Source organism: Juglans regia, chromosome 13 (assembly GCF_001411555.2).
Source record: "Juglans regia cultivar Chandler chromosome 13, Walnut 2.0, whole genome shotgun sequence".
Classification (NCBI taxonomy): domain Eukaryota; kingdom Viridiplantae; phylum Streptophyta; class Magnoliopsida; order Fagales; family Juglandaceae; genus Juglans; species Juglans regia.
Window position 1 is genome coordinate 35798654 of NC_049913.1, and position 13811 is coordinate 35812464.

A 13811-nucleotide genomic window follows, 5' to 3' on the forward strand; every position below is an offset into this window, starting at 1 on the left:
GAGATGAGATGAGATGAGATGAAATGTTTTTGGAAAACAAACAAGGCCTTAGTGATTAAGGAATTAATTTTTTAATAATATTGTGATTATTTTTTTATTTTTTATAAAATATTTAAAAGTATAAAAAAATACATGTAAAAAGGATGACAAAAATGAAGAAGACCAATTATACCTGACTGTTGTTTCCAGCGGGAGCTTGAAGCAGTAGCACTGTCTTTTTTATAGTGTAGAGTATGAAATGATCCTAATTGCTTAGAACTTAGAAGAATTTTTTTGGATATTTCAAGAGATTTAAATCCGGTTGGTTCCGCTCACAGGAGTTGTGAGGTGAAGTAAATTCCCGCCGCCAAATGGAATTTCTACCTTTTTGTTGGGTGAGCTCCTCGCACGTATTCCCTGCTACCACTGCCTTTGGTATAAGCGGTTTATTCTCCACTATCTATCACTACCGTTGGTATAAGCGGGAATAAACCGCTATTGACGTCTCACGCTTTACAATTACGCATTATCTCGTCCATGAAATTCACAAAAAATCATGGACTTTGTATATATAAACATGTTCAAATCTTCGTATTCCGCACCACCAATTGAGGGCTGTGATCCCTTTCTGCGATTTGATTTGGCACATTATTTTGTTTGTTTGAAGGTAAGTGCCGTGAATTTCTCTGATCATATGGTGGTTTGGAAAGACTAGGGTTTTGTTTTCTCCTTTCTGAAATTTGCGGGGTTAACCCTTGTTCGATATCTAGTGGGTCTTATTCAAAATTTTCGCTTTACTTTGGGTTGATAATTTTTGCGCCCAAGTGAAATTGATTTCCAGTTGCTTTCATTGTTTAGTGATGGTCAAGTGTCTTTGAGTTTTGAGTAGCTTTTCCATGATGCTGGAAATTTCTTCTTCATGTACTTTGTTTATGATTCTATGATTTTTTGCATGTGAAAGTGAGGGGTTTCTATTTTCTTAGTTTTTTTCTTTTTAACCTGAATGGCTGTAGGAATTTTGCAATGGATGTAACAAGTGGAATAGGAGTACCACAAGAAACACTGGATGCAGAAATCAAGTCATTCTTTGAATCCGCCCCTCCTCTTAAAAATAGAGACCACATTTGTGAAAAGTTGAAGGAATTTATCGACAGGAATTTATTACCGTCAGGCAAACTCACTCTCTAGTTTATCACACATATGCCATTTTAATTTTTGATTAATTGGCTGTGCGTTGCTCTGAAACTTTATTTTCAGGGAATGGAAATGCTAGGAGGGTTGTGTGTGTGACATCTGGAGGTACCACAGTTCCTTTGGAGCGAAGGTGTGTTCGCCACATTGATAACTTCAGCTCAGGCCATAGAGGAGCTGCATCCACAGAGTATGTCACACTGCAACTTATCAAACAAGAAGACTTTCCTTTACAAACTTCTACGAAAGTTAATACTGATGCGTTGATTATCTTGCAGGCATTTTATTAAGGCCGGATATGCAGTTATCTTTTTACATCGCAGGTGAATTCGTCTTCTCAGGACATATGCTATCTTTTCACTGAAACATCTTTACATTTGGTGAAAGAGAACAATTTTAAAAGTTCATACTTTATGGTGGATACTGTACCCATTTTGTGCAGGAGAACCTACCAGCCATACTGTAGATCTCTTCCCGAGGATCCATTACTTGAATGTTTCGAGGTCACGGATGAGTCAAATATTCAAGGTTTGTAGTTTGTATTGGCCATGAAAGGAATTTATGTTTTGAAATCACTTACTGTCAACAGAAACAGAAAGCAGTTTTGAAAGAAGGCTTATCATACATGCCTATGTTATTTTGATTTGATTGGCACCCGGTGTCCGGGACAAAGTCCTGACAAATCTTGGGGGTGCAAAGGCCCTTGGCAAGGAATTTCCTGCAAGTGCACCTTGGGTAATTCAAGAAGAAATTTCTATTAGTCTGACGGCCCCAAGAGTGTGACTGTAGAGTTTTAAACCCAGGACTTCCGGTTTATATGGCTCGCCTAGGACCACTATTCCACCCCTTGGGTTCATGCCCATGTTATGACATGACTCAAATACTTGAAATCCATGGCCTAATTACAAATGACAAAGACATTGAGAAATCAAGTTTTCTTCAGCCTAGCCTAAGCCGCATTATTCTTACTGTTTGTTATAATAGGGTTGACATGAGTGGAGGGGGGTTTTTAAGGTTGGGGGAGTCTTCTTGTAACTGTCCCTGTAGTTCTTTAAGAAGTTTTTACGTTTTCATATTCTCATTGTTAATATTTTATCAAGTACTGATGGTTCCTGCTAAGATGAATGAATTCCGTTTTATACTTCAGTGCGCCAGTCAGATTCTGAAGCTTTGACGAGGGCCATCACTGAGCATCATGCTGTATGGACTATTAATATATTTATGCATGTTTTTCCCCTCTTTACTCCTGTATTTTGATTTTGGCTCGCTTGGGTATAATGCAATGGCAGAAGATTAGCTCAACATGACCGTGGGCAACTTTGTGGTTTTATTGTTGCAGGCAGTGGCAGAAAATCTCCTGTTAAAACTTCCCTTTAACACCATATTTGAGTATCTTCAGGTTAGCTTCAGTTGATCATATTTTGTTTCTTCTTAACACCAAATTATGTGCGTACTTTCAGTAGTTTACTTATCTATATATGCATGTATATTTTTCATTATACATTGCATCACAACTGTTAGTTTCTCCACTTTGATCAATGGTACCCCCGAAGGTTTCTTTCGCAGCTCTAGGGGTTTGTGACAAGGGGACCCTTTATCTCCTTTGTTATTCATTATAGTGATGGATGTATTGAGTAGAATGTTGGAGGGGGTGGTGGATAGGGGTTTCATCTCGAGCTTCTCGGTGTGTAGTTCCTTGCATGAAAGCTTATCAGTTGCACATCTCCTTTTTGCCGATGATACGTTGATTCTATGTGACTCAGACCCCAATCAGATTCGCTCCTTGAGAGCCCTCCTGTTGTGTTTTGAAGCTATCTCAGGTCTTAAAGTGAATTTATCAAAGTCCGAGCTAGTTCCAATTGGCTTGGTTAACAATCTAAGTGAAGTGGCTATCATCTTGGACTGCAAGGTGTCACTCTTGCCTATGAAGTATCTGGGACTTCCTTTGCCCAACAAATCTAAGGCAATGTGGGATGAGATTGTTGAGAAAATTGAATGCAAACTAGCGGGTTGGAAGAGAATTTACTTGTCTAAAGGCGGTCGAATCACGCTTATTAAGAGCACACTTTCTAATCTCCCAACATACTTTTTATCTTTGTTCCCTTTACCTACAGGGGTGGCAAATAGACTGGAAAAGATCTTCCGTGATTTCTTGTGGGGAGGGCTGGAAGATGAGAAAAAATAATCAAATGGGATAAAGTTTGCACCCCTTTGTCTTGCGGTGGATTGGGGATTAGAAATTTGAGAATCTTCAACAAGGCTCTACTTGGAAAGTGGCTATGGCGGTATCATAAGGAAGGGGGACACTCTTTGGAGAAGCATCATCGACATTAAATACGGGAGTATTTGGGGAGATTGGTGCTCTAATGCAGTAAGAGGGGCCTATGGGGTGGGTGTTTGGAAATTCATTCGAAACGGATGGGAAGACCTACTTGGTAATTTCAGATTTGAGGTGGGAAGGGGCACGCGCATCAAATTTTGGCATGATATCTGGTGTGGTGATGTGGCCTTGGAAAATGCTTTCCCCTCGCTTTATAGGATTGCGTCAGACAAGGATGCTTCTGTGGCTGATAAGATGAGCATCTCCGCAAATTCTATTCATTGGTCAATGAGTTTTTCTAGAGCTGTACAGGATTGGGAGGTGAACGACATTGTTGATTTCTACAATGTTTTATACGCGTTGAAGGTACAAGCAGGTAGGGAAGACAAACTAATATGGACACTCACCGGGAACAAGAAATTCAGTCCGCTCTTATTACAAGTCTTTGATGGTTCATCCCACCAATGCCTTTCCTTGGAAGAGTATTTGGAGGAGCAATGCACCCCTTAAAGTTGCCTTTTTTGACTGGTTGGCATCCCATGGGAAGATATTGACTATAGATAAACTGAAAAAGCGAGGCCTTTACTTAACCGATTGGTGCTTTATGTGCAAACACAGCAGCGAATCAGCAGACCATCTACTTCTTCATTGCGAAGTAATCAAGGCTTTATGGGATGACATTTTCACTAGGCTTGGTATTGCATGGGTGATGCCCAAGAGGGTCTTGGATTTATTGTCATGTTGGAGAGGGATTAGGGGCAACTGTCACATTGCAGCTGTTTGGAAGATAGTACCCCTATGTTTAATGTGGTGCACATGGAATGAAAGAAATGGCCGATGTTTTGAAAATAGGGAACGCTCTCTGGATAGTTTTAGGGCATTTTTCTATCACACTTTGTTGCTTTGGGCTTCTTCTATTGTATTGAATGGGAGGAATTTTAATGACTTTTACGCTACTTTCCGTAGTGCGTAGTTTGTAATTAGGTTTTTCTTGTACACTTCCCGTGTACTTGGGCATTGCCTTTTTACGTGGATTAATATAACTTCTTACTTATAAAAAAAAATGTATATTTTGCATTCCTTTTTTTGTTTAAAAAATATTGATTATATTTCGTGTTCCTCATGGGTATCAGCTTCTCTCTTTCTCTCTCGCTCTCTCTCCTCATCTTAATCTCGTAAGCTGTCTATAGGAGAATTGTACTTGATTCTACAAGTCAAATACAAAACCTGAATCCCTTGGGGTTGGCTAAGGTAGTAAGGGCCTTGGTCTTAGGACTATGTCCCCTAGGTCTAAGGTTCAAATCCTTCAGTGCAAACAATTTCTAGAAGCCACGTCTCATTGGTGAAAATCCGATGATTTTAACTGATTTGTGTGGATGTGAGCATGCTACACGGATCTGGGGTTTAACTAGGTAAAAGAGATGTTGCATTTGCACAATCTCTGGGATTCCTCGTCATTGAAAAGTACAAAACCTGTTCATCCAAGACTCAATACAGTAAATGCTACCATAAATTGCTCAAGTGGAAAAAAGTTTGCATATAATCTTTAGGAATTTTAAGGATGCTTGTGTTGTTTTCTATTGGGAATTCTCCAATTGTAACTATTATGTATAAGTAATTTTTAAGTCCCATGAACAGCCAAGGGATTTTTTTTTTCTTTATATATTTCATTTCTTTTGGCATAGGATTGCATGTGGTTATCATATTGAGTGTTGTGTTTTCCATACAAGAAACTTGTTGATGCTGTATTTGATGTTACTAATGTGTCTGGTGGTTTTGGAGATAATAGTTGTTCTCCTATGGATTGACCACTATTATTTATTTATTTGTGAGCAGATGCTGCAAATGATAGCAATTTCAATGACAAGTCTTGGGGCACAGGCAATGTTTTATCTTGCAGCTGCAGTTTCTGACTTTTATGTTCCTTGGACGAGCATGGTATGGTTTAATATGTTGAGTAGTCATTTGCTTTACTCCATCCTCCTAGCTGTATTTGGTATTCAGGAAAATAGATTCTGTGAATCCTTCAAAGGTATTTTTAGTTCCAAAATGGAGGTTTTGGGTTCGACCCCCCTCCCTGACTCAAAAAAAAAGAAAAGGTATTTTTAGTTCTATTTTAGAGCACAGTTGTCATCTTTTCTGTTATTGAAAACTTCATTACACATGGTTGTTCTCCTTTTTTATGTCTCCGAGAATTTTTAATTAAAAAATTAAACTGAAAAGATTAGTTGTTGTACTTCTTGTTCATCTTATCTCACCCATCACTTCATTAACTATCATATATTACAAGGATGCATGAGTTATTTGCTGATAATCTTTTCCATTGAAGAGCTAAGGGCATTTTCAGAATTATCTTATTACTATAATTGTAACGTTCCAATGGAATGCACAAACTATATGGCCTATACTCCAAAAGGACTAGTCCTTGATACAATTAGAGCTCCATTGAAACATTATAAAGAAAAATAACTTCTCATTCCTAAGTAATATGGGACTGCATATATTACCTACCTTTATCACTTATCATAATGGGGTATCACAATCTCTCTCCCCCCTTATATTCTCGACGTCCTCGTCAGGTTAATCCGTCGTAGGTGGCACGACCCAAGTCCCACATTTCTAATTGAAATAGGTTCTGATATCATTTGTAACTCCCCAATGGAAGGCCCAAAGCACATGACCTATACTTCAAAAGGACTAGTCAATGATACAATCGGAGCCCCATTGAAACATTATAAAAAGCAATAACTTCTCCTTCCAAAGCAAGGATCCCATACACTACCTGCCCCTATCACCTATCATAACGGGGTATCACATATAATGAATAAACATATTGAAAAGCAATTCCTTGTTATAAAGTATAAGCCCATTTTATATTGATCTGTCTTGAGTAAGTTGATCATCTTTTGTTGGTAAGCTTCATGATGGAAAATGGCCAGTATATATAATTCAGAATCCTCTTAAATTAGCATCATATTTATTGCAATAGGAACATTAAAATAAGAGCGTTAGATATTTCTTTTTGAAGCCTCAATTGTAGCCAAGCAACTTAGCTCAGACTTATTTAACCTAGCCCTGTTGGACCCGGTGTCATGTGCGTTGGTGGAGGTTTCCTCTACCAGGAAATTATAACTCCTTCAATTTTAGACTACTCCTCTATGGAAACATAAAGATGTGCCTATATATTATATCATGCCTATTCCTACTTTTCTTTATAAAAGGCATTGTTTCATTCTGTAGGCAGAACACAAGATACAGTCGGCATCTGGCCCTTTGGACATCCGACTAGTTCAAGTGCCAAAGATGCTCTCAGTGCTGAGGAAAGTCTGGGCTCCCATGGCCTACTGCATTTCTTTCAAGGTTAGATATCTTGCTACTTCCAGTTGATTGTACTTGGGAGACATAATAGGTTTGGCCATACTCATAAAGCATTTCTTGATGTGTAGCAGCCAAGAGTGAGAGTGAGAAGAAAATGTAATTGTTTTTACTTATAGCAACCATCTTATGCATCAGTATATTCTTGTCTCTCTCCAGTATATCAAGGATTTTATCAGTAAAATATCATATAAACACTATAAGGGTTGGGGCTGGGTCATCTACGATGGACTTAAATTGGCCCGTTGAGGCTTTACATGGACAGAAATCTTATCTCCATGTTCCCCATCTGCATATCTTTTATTGGTTGTTTAAATCTGAGAATAGGAAATGGTAACAAAGACAAGACTGGATGGTATGGTACTTCCATTTTACCCCACAAAGAATGTTTTTATAACATTCTTTGACTTTTTGTTATGGGTAACTGAGAAGTACCTGTTAATAAATCTGGTGTGTGTTAGTGGGACTGAGATGTTTTCCTTTCTGACTTAACAGCTAGAGACAGATACAAAAATTCTTTTAGAGAAGGCTGATATGGCTCTTAAAAAGTACAAGATGCATATGGTTGTGGCAAATGAGCTTTCAACCCGCAAAGAGGAGGTTGTAGTTGTTACAAGTAATGAAAAGATATCTGTTTGCCGGGACAAGACTCAGGTTGGCACCGATGTGGAGAATCCCCTGATAAGACTTATCGTGGAGAGACATTCAGCTTATATCGAGAATCCTGACTTGTGATATCTAAGCCTAACTGTATCATCTAATATATACAAGACATGTAAACCAAAAAATGGTTGATTGTTGTGGAAACCTTACATTGTATTATACAGGATCCTCATACCTCACTATGTCAGCTGAGCTTTCCTTTCTTTGCCATCGAGTATCGTTAATTTGAAGTAAATAAAGTTGTCATGTTTTTGGATGATGATGTTAATCCTCTATACTCATTTTTCTCAAATGACATGTGAACTTACGGAATAAAAATGTTTATTTTCTGGTGATCTATTTAATGACATTGCTCGACCTAATTTCTATACATACCCTTATTGCCTAGAGATCATGACTTCCCTTTCTCTTTAGAATCCTGAATCATTGATGGCTTATATGTAAATGCCATCTAGTTTGAAATCCTTTTGTTTTTCTTTTTTAAATGGAACCAACTTAATTTTTTTCTTAGCATTTTTTTTTATATTTTATTTTTTGATTTGGAGGAGGGGTATCGAACTCCAGACCTTCATTTTGAAGGCTGTGATTATGCCAACCAGGCTGCCTTTGGCTTTGTTCTTAGCATTTGACAACACATAACATCCATAAATGATGGGCATTGGTTTTGGATCGAAGCAGAGAGCACTCAGAAAGGTTGATGCTTCGTCTTGAGAGATCTTAAACACACAAAATCAGAATAAAGATGCAGAAGATAGAATATTGGGATATGGGAATAAATTTGCTTCTTTTTTTCCTTGGGTTCAAAATAGGACTGGAAAAAATGTGCTATGCCTATTACTCTCCTTTTAGCATACCTTGGTGATCGGCTTATAGCACCATATAGTAACCAAGGTCATTTCAAACTGTTTGAAAACCAATGGCAAGCCCACTCCACTGACTCAACAGGGAGGCTTATCTTAACAATTGAGGTATGTCCACATGTAAATGGCAATCTCATTCGTTTCTTTTTAACCATGAAAGGAACAATATGTACAACTTTTTTTTTATTATTATTTTGTACAATAAAATATGTGCATCGCCAACAACGTATATTCAAGAATGTATTCTGTAATTAGATGTGGAATATCTGAAAGTGGGTGAAGCAATTTGTCTACAGCGCCGCATCATCTTCTGTGTCAAGCTCAAGACCCTCGGCAGCTAAAAGCCGACTGATGGTCTTTTTCTTCTCTTCCTCGGCTTTCTTTCGCATCAAGTCCCTTTTCTTCAAGACAAGTGTATGGCGTCTAAGGGTGTTGGATAAATATTCCTCGGATGCCTTTTTTTCTTTAGCCAGGATTCTCCTCTGTTCTTCAGGATCAACCTGGAATTCCAGTATAGATTTTAAAAGATAATTGCAGTAATTTGGCCAATACATAAAAGGATTCGATTACTGAATTTAAAGAAAATTGTTCAAGGATCTTTGTAAAGGCTATTATTTCAGAGGTAGATCGCTAAAAATAGTTATTTTCAGATGCTGACACAAAAGTATGGTGCGGTTTTTTAATAGAGGAATGATACTTTTAGTGCAACTATCCAGTTGTGCGAGTTCATTTTCAACTTACCATGTTTTAAATAAAAACTATATATAACAGTGATAAGGTGTAGGTGTAGCAGAGATTTATCAGAAAGGAAAACAAAAACAAAACAAGAACAAAGACCTAACTAAATGAACTATGAGAAAATAAATATGAAGCCTGAGAGAATTTTCTTTAACACTTGCTGGAGATATTGTTCAATTTGATACCTTTGAACGAGAAAGACGGCGAGCACGAAGATTCAGCTCACGCTGCTGCTGCTCAGCCCAAGCTTGAATAGCCATATCACCCCGCTGATCAAAAGCTTTTCTCTTTTTCATAAGCCACTCCATCCATGCTTGAGATGCCTGATAGAATAGTGAGGATTAAATTAGTAAAATTACAAAAATTGATATTACTCTCTAAATAAGGAAAACTTTATTTTCCTAAATGAGAGAACAAAAGACTGGACAATCAATTTTTTTTGCATTTAAATAAAAGACAGGTCCATTCGAAGACCAGTTTCACGATATCTTGCAAGCATACGAGTGCACTGACTTGAAACATAGGATCGGACAAGAACAGTTAAAAAAACTGAAGCTCATCATTCTTTAGTACCAAAAAGAAAAACTCGACAATGTTTATAAATGGTTTTCATGACAGAGATGTTCCAAAGAATCTAAGTTAAAAGCTTAGAAGTCACTAAACTTAACAAAATTTGTAGAACCAAAGCAAAGGCTTAAAAATTTAGACTAGATAAATATAGCTTTGCTGGCACTGCACATAAAAGCAGAATATAGTTTAGAAGGGAATCAAATTGTTGATGGATTAGCATATCAAGATAGAATTTAGAGGGATCTTTCTATAGCTTATAAAGTTTTTTCATTTCTTTTGAATCTTTGAGCAGACCTGTAATCTCCCTACCCCATATGTTCCACATTGGCTTAGCAAATTAAATATCTTGGCTGATGAATTTTGATACCTATGCCTCATGTTCAACAAAACTGCCAAATCATTCTAACTTGGAACTCCAGAGTTTCCAACTATGGCAATCATTCTTATAGAAATAAACTTTTTTTTTTATAAGTATTCTTATAGAAATAAACTTGAAAGCGGAATGTGGATATTTGTTTTCAACATGAAAGTAAAATGTATCATTCAGATTATTAACAATACCAAAATATGTGATTCATGAAACATCGACTCTATTGGATCTATATGCATGCTCCATCTGGCGTTACCATGAAACTAGAAAACCTTATCATTCCAAATTTTTTTTTTTTTTCCCATTCTCATGGATGAGTAATGGTGGAGAAACAGTACGGTTGCTTTCTTGAAGATTACGGTGAAGAAATCTTCCAGAACTATTTCTTTCTTAGAAGTAAAATGATTCAATTGTTGTGTGTACACAGTTGCTATATTCCAAACCATCTGAGAAGTAGCATTTTTCTAAAACAATTTATAAGGCAATCAGGAATTTTGCAAAGGATGGACAGAAGTAGGAACATAATATTCATAGGGCAATCATCAAGTATAATAAAAAATTAGACTCAATAGAACAGTTAAACAGTTATCTATATTTCCTATACTACACAAATATATATTCCAATCTTACTTTCATTGGGTTGACTCGGTTATCCATATCATATTTCCTCCGCTTCTCATCATCTATGAGCAACTCATAAGCGGCTTGAATCTTAATAAATCTTGCCTCAGCCGTTTCCCCCTCCTCGAGAGTCCCTCTACCATCATAGACTTGAAACAGGAAAGATGACAGGGTCAATACATTGCTTTAATCAAACTCCAATACACAACAGCAAACATGAACTAAGTTGCTAAGAAAATTCATGCTACCTTTACAATGAAATGACAGAAAAATGAAGACATGCAAAAGGAACATTAGAATAAGTGGTCATAATAAAGGACAAACCGTCTGGATGATAAAATTTGGCCAAGCGTCTGTAAGCAAACTTTATCTGCTCTTCATCGGCATCTCTTTCTAACTCTGTTTTATAAAAGTAAAATTAAGGTATAATTTTCAACCACAAATAAACATCTAAAGAATAAACATGCTAGAAAGTATATATGTTACCTAACAGCATGTTAACTTGAATAACAAGCACATGTATAAAGTTTTCATCATGTGTAAAATGAATACGTCTGAAATAGATGGAGCTTTAGTTTTTTTTTAACTTATTTATAATGAAATCTAACTTTGCACTCAATTATTCGGTATCTAAAGATCTTATAGTGCCACTTGAACTCAAACCTGTCTTACCTTCAATCCATCTTTGTCCAGCCAGCTCATAACAAAATGTTAGACCAATCTTTAGGACTAACAGTTTAAGAATAGTTAACTGCATCTATCTTGAGTTCTTGATTGCAGTATTTGATTCTGTATGTGATACCTTTTCTTTTTATCAGAACCTTTCTAAAATTTATTACAAACCAATCACGTTCCAGTAAAAATCTCAATATCTTATAATACGACTTTCAGGAGCTGGCACGAGTGTATATATTATACATATAAATATGTCATCGCCAATATGATCACTTTCAAGCATCAAGAACTTCCAAGGAGGCTCTCAGACTTCCAAATAGTTTTGATGGAAGAGGTTCCTAATTGTATTCAACATATTGTTTCTCTTGACCGTATGGATGATGATAGTGCTCAATAAAAGTCATGGTGAAGTTTTCTATTTTGAAAATACAGGACTCATAGCAGTCTATACCTTCAAAACCCATTTCTCTAAAATGCACGGAAGCAAGCACAATCAGCGCAGTATTATTTAATTTCTCATTTTCCCTTTCGGATAAAACCTTAACACATCTTTGAAAGGAACCCGCCGGTTTAGATATTGTGGGTCTGTGTTTATAGAGATATTCATAAACATGAATACATGAGTATTAAATATATATATATATTTATATATATATATTATATGGGTATTAATTATTATGATTATCCGATATCCGACGAAGCTCGCTACGTATATAAGCACCTAAAGATTCAAATAAATAAAACAAATAAAAAAAACCTTTGTCCCTATAATTTCTTCAACACAATCTGTAAGGAGTTTTTTTTTCAAGAAACTGATGAAAAAAAAAAAAAAAACGAGAGAATTACCAAGAGTGTCATAGGGAGATTTCTGATCAGTCCAATTCGATGCCCTAACCAGGGTCCTCCTCTGGCTAACACGAAACCAGGGCTCAGTCCCGTTTGAACCCAAGGACTCGAACCAAGGAGAGAATGACGACGGTGCAGAGAAACGACGCTTGTAATTAGGATTTCGAAATGAAACCGTAGCTCGAGAACGCTGCCTGCAACTCATGAAGGAGGAGATAAAGACCGTGTGGGGCCGACAGATTGCTCTCAGATTGCTCATGTTGCTCAGAATTTCGAGCTCAAAATTGCCCGGACAAGGAAAAAAATTAGGGTTTCGTTTTTGTTTACTGCTAATTTGTCATTATCTAGCTTCCAAGGTTGAAGACGTGAAGGAACTGAATAGAGGTTCTGATACCATTCATGTGAGAAATTAGAATCTTACTGAATCTGAATATATATAAATTCTATTTATATATATATATATATATATATATATATATATATATATATATTTATTGTGGACGGTTAAGATTCCTGTAATGACAGTTAGGATGCGCAGCAATATTACCATTTTGCCCATTTTCTCTAGAATCTCAAAATTCTATGAATAATAGTGAAATGATTTGAATTAAGATATTTTATTGAGTTTTGGAAAAGAAAAGAGAAGAAATTGAATACAAATATTATATGTAAAAAATTATTTAAATATAATTTTCTAATATAATTTTTATTTTGAATTTTAAAAAAAATGTATTGATTATTGTATTTTGTTTTGAAGTTTGTAAAGGAAAATATGATAAATTTTGAAAATTTCTCATCCATCTCATTACTCAAACGTACCGAAGTGTTAAAGAAGAAGCAGCAAATTACACAGTGCAGAATTCCAGCAACTGGCTGTAAACAAATTAGCAAAAGAGATGTAGAGTGCACAAGGAGTAATTATTAGGGCCGGTTTGGATTGAGAGGTGAGTTGAGATCACTCACCAAGTTTGCTCTTGGGTTAGGAATTATTTGGTCAAAGAGAGAAGTCTTTGGCTTCTAAAAACTCATCATGATTGCTCTTGGACCTGAAGAAGCTTCTTAATGGTCATCGGGAACGGTTGCAGCACTCTCCGGTGCGAAAATTGGCATTCCATTGGCACTCTCTATTATAAGAGTTGAGAAGGTTATTGTAAGCCCTGATGACTTCAAGCCCTGTGCTACCCGGGAAGATAATAAGGGTTGTATGAATGGCTGCAAATGATGGCAAGTTTCTGTCAAAAGTGCTTGGTAGAGTTGTTGGAAAGTTAAACCAAGAACTGAATAGTTCAGTGCGGTTTGCTTTGTTTTCTAAAGCCAATCCCTCTGGCTTGCTATTCATGGTTGTTTAGGCACTCATGACAAGACAGTAGATCTGGGATCATCACTAGCAATTGCTGCAATCTGTGGAATTAGATGCTTGAGCCTCATAGCCATTTTTTCTTCAGTTGTCAATTCACAGAGAGAATATGATGTGAAAGCTCTATGGTCAGCGTAATATTCTTTACCCAGGAGGAGGAAGATTGACAATCTACTAATCTAATGCGAGCTGCCTCTGTTTAGGGGTTTCACTGTTTCAGGAAGGAGCAAATGAACTTGGCTGCTC

At 36.7% G+C, this 13811-nt stretch overlaps 2 protein-coding genes across 3 annotated transcripts; one reads left to right on the plus strand and one right to left on the minus strand.

The window, feature by feature from the left end:
* Nucleotides 1-164: 164 nt before the first annotated feature.
* LOC109021340 (phosphopantothenate--cysteine ligase 2-like) lies at nucleotides 165-7796 on the plus strand. Of its 2 annotated transcripts, none has more exons than XM_019003961.2 (10): nucleotides 165-374; nucleotides 993-1150; nucleotides 1237-1360; nucleotides 1449-1493; nucleotides 1613-1698; nucleotides 2318-2370; nucleotides 2510-2569; nucleotides 5327-5428; nucleotides 6731-6850; nucleotides 7361-7796. In XM_019003961.2, the coding sequence occupies exons 2-10, from the start codon at nucleotides 1003-1005 to the stop codon at nucleotides 7598-7600; spliced, it is 978 nt and encodes a 325-aa protein (XP_018859506.1). In that variant the 5' UTR covers nucleotides 165-374; nucleotides 993-1002; the 3' UTR covers nucleotides 7601-7796. The 2 variants fall into 2 exon arrangements, with proteins under 2 accessions (XP_018859506.1, XP_018859507.1); XM_019003962.2 differs by lacking the exon at nucleotides 165-374 and adding an exon at nucleotides 397-646.
* A 703-nt stretch (nucleotides 7797-8499) lies between these two features.
* On the minus strand, nucleotides 8500-12630 carry LOC109021337. Its single transcript, XM_019003952.2, has 5 exons — nucleotides 12209-12630; nucleotides 11012-11086; nucleotides 10697-10836; nucleotides 9312-9449; nucleotides 8500-8888 (listed from the first exon to the last, which is right to left on the minus strand). Exons 1-5 carry the CDS (start codon nucleotides 12465-12467, stop codon nucleotides 8679-8681), a joined length of 822 nt encoding a protein of 273 aa, XP_018859497.1. The 5' UTR covers nucleotides 12468-12630; the 3' UTR covers nucleotides 8500-8678.
* Between the last annotated feature and the right edge of the window lie 1181 nt (nucleotides 12631-13811).

Excerpts from the sequence above, each read along its gene's own strand:
- LOC109021340 (XM_019003961.2), top strand. The coding sequence starts at position 1,003 with ATGGATGTAACAAGTGGAATAGGAGTACCACAAGAAACACTGGATGCA. Across the intron at positions 1,699-2,317 it reads GGATGAGTCAAATATTCAAG|TGCGCCAGTCAGATTCTGAA; the intron begins GTTTGTAGTTTG and ends TTTATACTTCAG. Across the intron at positions 6,851-7,360 it reads CCTACTGCATTTCTTTCAAG|CTAGAGACAGATACAAAAAT; the intron begins GTTAGATATCTT and ends CTGACTTAACAG.
- LOC109021337 (XM_019003952.2), bottom strand. The coding sequence starts at position 12,467 with ATGAGCAATCTGAGAGCAATCTGTCGGCCCCACACGGTCTTTATCTCC. Across the intron at positions 11,087-12,208 it reads ATCTCCCTATGACACTCTTG|AGTTAGAAAGAGATGCCGAT; the intron begins GTAATTCTCTCG and ends TTTATAAAACAG. Across the intron at positions 9,450-10,696 it reads ACCGAGTCAACCCAATGAAA|GCATCTCAAGCATGGATGGA; the intron begins GTAAGATTGGAA and ends CTATTCTATCAG.